Source organism: Bombus impatiens, unplaced genomic scaffold (genome assembly GCF_000188095.3).
Source record: "Bombus impatiens unplaced genomic scaffold, BIMP_2.2 scf_0664, whole genome shotgun sequence".
NCBI lineage: Eukaryota > Metazoa > Arthropoda > Insecta > Hymenoptera > Apidae > Bombus > Bombus impatiens.
In genome coordinates, this window is record NT_177083.1 from 537,576 (window position 1) to 545,156 (window position 7,581).

At 27.4% G+C, this 7,581-nt stretch overlaps 3 protein-coding genes across 8 annotated transcripts; all 3 read right to left on the reverse strand.

The window, feature by feature from the left end:
• Window positions 1–233: 233 nt before the first annotated feature.
• On the reverse strand, window positions 234–3,344 carry LOC100740187 (phenylalanine--tRNA ligase beta subunit). Of its 3 annotated transcripts, XM_003492170.4 has the most exons (11): window positions 3,143–3,343; window positions 2,959–3,014; window positions 2,676–2,830; window positions 2,385–2,454; window positions 1,980–2,246; window positions 1,721–1,900; window positions 1,263–1,643; window positions 1,100–1,180; window positions 933–1,025; window positions 575–854; window positions 234–445 (listed from the first exon to the last, which is right to left on the reverse strand). In XM_003492170.4, exons 1-11 carry the CDS (start codon window positions 3,198–3,200, stop codon window positions 294–296), a joined length of 1,773 nt encoding a protein of 590 aa, XP_003492218.1. In that variant the 5' UTR covers window positions 3,201–3,343; the 3' UTR covers window positions 234–293. The 3 variants fall into 3 exon arrangements, with proteins under 3 accessions (XP_003492218.1, XP_033178614.1, XP_033178615.1); XM_033322723.1 differs by lacking the exon at window positions 3,143–3,343 and having other exon boundaries at window positions 2,924–3,014; XM_033322724.1 differs by lacking the exons at window positions 933–1,025; window positions 1,100–1,180 and having other exon boundaries at window positions 3,143–3,344.
• A 49-nt stretch (window positions 3,345–3,393) lies between these two features.
• On the reverse strand, window positions 3,394–4,811 carry LOC100740427 (protein cornichon). Of its 3 annotated transcripts, XR_004462357.1 has the most exons (5): window positions 4,676–4,811; window positions 4,458–4,526; window positions 4,034–4,290; window positions 3,843–3,943; window positions 3,546–3,740 (listed from the first exon to the last, which is right to left on the reverse strand). XR_004462357.1 is itself a non-coding variant. In XM_033322726.1 (4 exons), exons 1-4 carry the CDS (start codon window positions 4,754–4,756, stop codon window positions 3,919–3,921), a joined length of 432 nt encoding a protein of 143 aa, XP_033178617.1. In that variant the 5' UTR covers window positions 4,757–4,811; the 3' UTR covers window positions 3,394–3,918. The 3 variants fall into 3 exon arrangements, 2 of the variants coding, with proteins under 2 accessions (XP_033178617.1, XP_012245209.1); XM_033322726.1 differs by having other exon boundaries at window positions 3,394–3,943; XM_012389786.3 differs by lacking the exons at window positions 3,546–3,740; window positions 3,843–3,943 and having other exon boundaries at window positions 4,030–4,290.
• A 784-nt stretch (window positions 4,812–5,595) lies between these two features.
• LOC100740304 (magnesium transporter NIPA2) lies at window positions 5,596–7,581 on the reverse strand. Of its 2 annotated transcripts, none has more exons than XM_012389784.3 (4): window positions 7,342–7,581; window positions 6,829–6,951; window positions 6,599–6,741; window positions 5,596–6,444 (listed from the first exon to the last, which is right to left on the reverse strand). In XM_012389784.3, exons 2-4 carry the CDS (start codon window positions 6,851–6,853, stop codon window positions 5,710–5,712), a joined length of 903 nt encoding a protein of 300 aa, XP_012245207.1. In that variant the 5' UTR covers window positions 6,854–6,951; window positions 7,342–7,581; the 3' UTR covers window positions 5,596–5,709. The 2 variants fall into 2 exon arrangements, with proteins under 2 accessions (XP_012245207.1, XP_003492219.1); XM_003492171.4 differs by lacking the exon at window positions 7,342–7,581 and adding an exon at window positions 7,038–7,331.

A 7,581-nucleotide genomic window follows, 5' to 3' on the forward strand; every position in this document is an offset into this window, starting at 1 on the left:
ACAAACTATAGCAATTATGATACAAATTAAAAAAAGAAAATGTAAATTTAAAAATTGTTTTTTTCCTTCCTCCCTCCAATATATTCGATTTTAAAGGAGAAAAAGATTAATGATTTAATTAAAATTAATCTCATCTGTTAAACACAAATCAGTATTCGTGTATGATATTTAACGCTTATATTTGCTGCATCATTTATATTTTTTAATTAAATTTTTGCTTAATAATAAAATAATTATAGGAGAAGTGTATAATTTATTCTAACATATTATCAATAATAAGTTTTATAATTGTCTTATAAAAAGCATTCGATATCAATTTCTAATATAGAGCAAGGTGTATTTAATTCAAATCTTGAAATTACATCTGGATGTAGAACTCCCATCTTTCCAATCACTTTATCATAACATAATATTTCCGCACAACGATGAGGGAAGAAAGTGGGATCTGAAAGAAATTATATGGACTTAGGATAATAGATATTATGATACCTTGTTAAAAAACAATATTTCTAAATAAATTGCGTTCTCTTATACGTATAATTTGGTACATGGAATTTTTCATATAATGCTTTACCATCGACAGCACGAAGATAATATCCATTTGCATTCTTACTGCCATTCCATGGCACTTCTAATATTTGTAATATTCTATCCAATAAACCATGAATTACTTCAAAACCGTCAGATTTATTGCAATATACCGCGCATAAATGTCGATTATTGCGTGCACCAACTTCCACATCGTTATCTTTTAATATAATGTCGGAAACTTCGAATAATTTATGAGGAAGTGGCATTTTTTTATTTGCAGCTAACGTTTTCAATAATCCTGGTATCAAAGTGGTACGGGCAACCTGTAACATTGTCATGTTGTTAATTTTATATTTTAAACTAACCTGAGCCTATGGTCTTGATAAACTCTTTGTACATGCCTGAAATTCTAATGTTTTTGGATTTAACACATGGACAACTGGTATGTTTAATAATTCGTGACCTAATTTATCCGCTACATCTTCACGAGAACACTGTAAGGAGAAACTTTTCAACTATAACTGATTTGTACAATTTGTATAACTGTGTGCTCAAAAATTTTGCATACCAATGAAAATGTCAATGCTTCTGTGAATCCAGCACAAGCCAATTCTATCCGTAGTTGATCGGATAATTTATTCAGTGGAAACTAAATTTAAAACATGAATAGGAAATATTTTATCTAAAACTTAACCAGCTTAAAAATCGGCGATTGTAACATTTATTAGTACCTCATCCGCAGTGGTAGATAAATGCGGTATAGTTTTCTCAATTTTATTATATCCATACGCTATAGCAATATCTTCATAAATATCACATGCATGTATCACATCATGCCTTGTAGGAGGCACTTCGATGTTTAATATATTACCATCTTTAATAGATGTTTTCAAAGACATTCTAGAAAGCAAATTAGCCAATTCCTCCGCAGTTTGTTTTATACCAATGTATTTTATTGCTTTTTCACAATCCATTTCCTCAATTCGATATTTCAAGTCTGGATAATGAAATACTTGTTTATCAGGATACACAATTTCCACCACTTCTATTGAATATTTTATTTTACAGTATTGACTAAAAGCACAAACTATAGTATCCAGTACTACCTTTGCCTACAAAATTTTTCAAAAGTTTGCTATTAGTTGATTTATCTCTTACAAATATAAAGAAAATAATAGCTTTTATGTACCTTTGTTAAATCTGTCGCAGTACATTCAATTAATATATTTTTAGTATTGAGTGTAATTTTTGAATGATCTCCATTGATAATAGGTGGGAGTGATAAAATGATTCCATTACTGTCTTCTACTACAGGATAAACTGGACTGTCCTTTATAATATGAAGATATTGCTTTAATTGCGCATGGTTCTAAAATAAAACTTAATATAAAATTCTCTTTAAAATAAAGTCCATATTAAGTAGGCATTCAAATTGTAAAAACACCCACTTCGTATAAATTCATAATTTCTTCTGCTGTATATTCCATCTCTTGATTAAGTGGCTTAAAACAAATGTCAGTTGGTGGCCTTGCATCATATAAAAATGGACCTCTGACAGTGTCTAGATCATGGGTTCCAATCGATACTAAAGTTCTTTTCCTACCTATATTTTGATGCAATTTTTCTTGAAGATCGATGAAGCTGTTGTAAGAATCTTTAGAAAATGTAACATCACGTAAAACGGCTGCAACAATATGCCCTCTAACTTTCATACACTAAAATATAACATAAAAAAACAGTTTTATTAAAAGTTCAACTTTTCAATTTAATTTTTAGTTTTTATTTTTCAATTGAATTAGCTTTGTTAATTTTAATTAAAAAAACATTGATAATAATAAAAATCATATATATACCTGCTTTGTCATTATAATCTTTTGTGTGTTTGTACTTGGAAATATCTTTGTATATTGTGGTATATCCATTCTATATTTAAAAAAGTTTTCTAATTGTAGTAGTCTATATCATATGTTTATTTATTATTGCAGTTATTGCTAATATATAATACGTATTGTTATTATATACTAATGAACTAATAATGAACTAATGGAATTGTTAAAATAATAGTGTGATTTTAATAAGATCCTGTGGTATGAAAAATAATAGAAAAATTAAAAAATTATATAATAAACATATATTGTACATACTGCTTTTGAAATATAAGAAGTCCAAGAGCTAAACCTTCTAAGCATAATAGATCGTATCTGTTTGCAGGTATATCAATTTTATATACAACTTCTTCAGATACTTCTCCACTATGATTTAAATTTTGCTCCTTTGTCATCATTTGTTTCTCTGTTGTCTAAAAATCAAAATTTAACTAATTCTAGGATTATTTCGATGTAATACTACATATGGAAATATATAGCAATTCATTTCTTATATGCATTAATACATTTGATAGTATCCAATAATATGTAAGCTGCATACCACTTCGTCCAATTCTAATCCAAACTCAAAACATAAATTTTGAAATTCGGCATCCGCTAAAATCATATTATAGATTAATTTACTTATAAATATTATATTGGTAAATATTTAGTTAGGATAATTATAAACGTAAAAGAAGTTGATACAATTTACAATGTTCATTATTTAAATGTTTATAACTTACAATATGTTTTACCAAGAGTTTTAAACAACAAGTCACGTTTAATATTAATAGTCGGCATTTTTATATAATACAAATTCTCAACATGCAATAGCCGATTATTAATTCGAAAATGGTTAGAACTGTGTTGAAATTGATATATCTCAGAAAAGAATTTAAGGTTAGAATCAATTTATGTTAACAGAGAGGGAATTTCCTTTCTGATGTTATTAATTCTAAGTTGGGATAGGGAGCAGCATTGTAGACATTATAAGTTAAAGTTAGGTATATCTGTCATACCTATCATACATATATTTCTGTATATATATACTTCTGTAGTTCGCAGATTTAAATTTAACAAATTAATGATTATTCGCAAATTTGTAGAACGGAACAAGTAATAATAATACAAGTAAAAGCATTCAAATTTCCGTTGTATAAATATAATCTGATATAATTAAATATTTATATAAACATCTTTTATATATATATGTATATATATATATATATAAACAATTTATATAAACGTTCTTTATAGTAGAGCTTTTCCTACTCTAAAATAAATAAATAAAAGTCTTTCACTTAGACACCTTAATAAAAGTGTACTGAATTCTATGACTAGCTAATAGAAAAAAAAACATTACTTGAGTATGAAATTTTATTTTTACAAAAAACAATGACACGTTTTAACAAATTAGTCACTTTATCCAACAAAAAAATTAACCTGATGAATCATTGATGACTGAGGATGTATTATAAACAAATTTTATTGGCGAATAATAAAGAATGATTTCCATCCCTCAGTGAATCAATGAACTAATCATTCTGAAACAAAATAGAACATATTACATTTTCTTATAATAAACATTTCATAATTAGTTACGTCTACTAGCCCCTATATATTCTAAAACTTACCCATATAAATAGTAAAAAAATGATAAAAGATAAAATGTAAGTTTACTCCATCCTTCCCTTTGATGAATTTTAAGAGCTTGAGCACTCATTATACTAGTGGGATCATAAAGACCTGGTTTAGACATGATAGGTCTATGATAATATTGCCACAAGTGATATATTATCAATGGCATATTTAAAAGCAATGAAAGCCATTGACTACTAATTAGAAATAAAATGTTGATTAAAACGTGTAATCCATATTCTGGAATAACTAGCTGAAATATACACAGACATGTATACATACATATATATATATATTTTATATATATGTATATATATACATATACATTATACATATATTTACTTAAACACTTAATTTTACATACACTTGTTATTGATTTTGTAAATATGATATTATAAGAAACTAATTTCAAACTCTTACCGAATTTAAACTATTGCATTGTTCAATCGGATTTTTATAACCAGTTTTTAATTCATCAAATGCAATAACCTGAAAAATATAATGTCTAGCTAGAGTCATTTAACTTTACACCTATATCGCTAAGGTTAGAAATAATTCGCATTGAACAGACGTGTACACATTTTTAATTACTGTTTTGTTTTGAGAAACAGACATTATAGTTTCGAAGAAGTACGTACATGAAATATTGCAAAAATGATCAAAATAGCATCTACAATTAAGGCCACGATATATGAAAAAGCGGCTAAACTGAACGCCATTGTAATAACTGTACGTGATGCTAGTAATAAGTTGATTCAAGTGACATAATTTGACTTACAAATGAAGAATTGCATTTTAAGTAAATATATTTATATACAGGGTGGTTGGTAACTGGTGGTACAAGCGGAAAGGGGGCGATTCTACGCGAAAAAAGAAGTCGAAAATATAGAATAAAATTTTTTCGTTCGAGGCTTTGTTTTCGAGAAAATCGACTTTGAATTTTCGCTCGGTACGCGTGCATTTTAGCACATCTCGTTATAACGGATCTCACTGTAGATTTTTAAAAAAATTAAAAAAAATGAAAAAAAATTTTTATGCTATATTTTCAACTTCTTTTTTCGCGTAGAATCACCCCCTTTCCGCTTGTACCACCAGTTACGAACCACCCTGTATATATATAGTATAACTTATTTCTGATATTACTTCCTTTATTTTCACATTTTCCAATGTGATGCAATGAATACGTTGCCATTGTGGAATGTTTTCGTCTCAGTTTATACGTATTTATGTCGAATCTATAGATGGAATGCAACTTGAGATTCAATGTCATGCTCAGAATGCAATTTTATCAAAATAACTAGAATTATTAACAAAAGTTGTTAAAAAGAGATGGTTTTGTATATTTATAACATATATGACAAATTTGACAATAAATTCTATATGACTTTTATGACATTTATGTGTAATTATATTATTATAATTGAAAAGATACTTGAATACAAAACAAAAAAGCAGGCTTAGACCTATTGCTTTTTTAGGACTTGATATAAAATATGAATAGAAAAGATAATTCTACTGAAAAATAATTTCTAAGATCTATATACATAATAGATATAAATAAGATTTGAAATTTGTAAGATTTATTTTAAAATCAATCACATTAAATACAAGTTATTCATATCTTTACAATGTATATGCTTTGCAATGTTTTACTTTGTATATGTATAATTAGTTATATAGTTCTTGTTAAATTTTGAGCTCCATATGTATGATTTAATTCTGTTTCTAACCTTGTTATTAATCTCTCTTCATCCCTGTCGCTCCATTGATTGTTACTACTTATGAGCAACTTTCTTTTAGGCTGCAGCATATGCCTGATATTCTCATAAGATATGTCTATTTCCTTAAATGCATTTAATAGAAATATTGCAGTTATTACAGTTAAAAAACCACAAGATGAACCCAAGATATCCTCAGCACTCATATTTTCCCATTCCCTGAATAATATTGCAGATGCAATTATTACTAATGTTGTGAAAACTACATAATAAATAGGTGTTACAATTGTGGTTTCATATAAGTCGAGGGATCTATTCAAATAATTCATTTGTACACTGATACAGAGTATAGCGCTAAATAAAAAGGCCCATGTCAACCAGTTCGTAAATCCATTATTAAATCCAAAAATGGTTTCTTTTAAAGCCAGTCCTAATCCTTTACAACTTGTAACGGTCAATGAACCAATGGATGAACACAGAAAAATATATATCATGATATTTTGATTTCCATAAGCAGGACCAAAATAAAAAATAATCAAAATACTGCATACTATTACAATTAATACATAAATAATATATCCTGGATCTTTAACCTTATCTAAAAGCTCATTTAATGTACTGATTTCTTCTCCTTTTGGAGAGTGAATTACAAGAACTGTGGAACCTAAGATGCATAAAAGGCAACCAATCTGGAATAATAGTAATTATATTTATCTTTATATATTCAATAGAAATTGTATTATTTTGTAGTAAAATTTTATTTGTTTTATTTATTTTATTTGTTATTTTATATTTTTGTTCCTATATAATAAAGATAGCTTATAATATATATTACATCATTACCTTTCCTAGCAAATTAAGCTTCTCATTTAGATATTTTGATGCCAATATTGTAGATATTAAAACGCTAAGTGCTCCTAATGGAGTAACCAATGAAGCTGGTGCAAATGCATAAGCAGCAAAATTTGCTGTTTCTCCTACCGCCACTTTAATGAAATCAATATTCTTTGTAGTAATAGTATTATATCTTGAAGACATGTACATATTGTATAAGCATTTTCTGTTTCACATACTTGAAAGAAGACCAGTCCACCACATCCATTCTTTTAAGTAGCCAAATCCTCCGGATGAAGCTCGTAATGCACCACGCCTTTGTAATCTAATCAATGCCTTTTTTTTAATGATAAAACTGGCACCTAAATAATTATAACATTGTATAATAATCAATACTAAATTGTTTTAAATAAATTTCTAATCGAAATTAGAAAATCAGTCAACTAACCTATAAAACCACTAGAACTAATTGCTAAACCTAAACCTGTGTAAAAATTTGTTGCATCATATAACTGTGTATCAACCGCAATTTTTGTTACTCTGCTCATATTTAAATTTTAGTTTTGCCAGTAATCCATCAAAATATAAAAAAATATATTATACTTTATACTGTTAAATTTTTACGACATTATGTAAACGTTATAAGAAACGAAATGTTTATCTGACATTTTACATTCGCCAAGTTAATGTAATATACACTGTAATGATAATGATTGTATGAAAGTAAATATATATAATTCAAAATAACATACTCTATGGATAGATCATTATGCGCGCATGCGTATATACGTACATATTCGATAAATACATATATACAATATAAAAACTGACACTTTATTAGAGCGATATCAAAAAGGTTTATAATTGATATATGTAGTTATCGAAAAACTATCGGTATGTATTAGTATTTGTTACTATCCGCCGATCGCTTATGTTCTGTTTATAAAGGAGAGTTGGGTGAGTTTAAAGACCGTGTACAACGTGCATATACG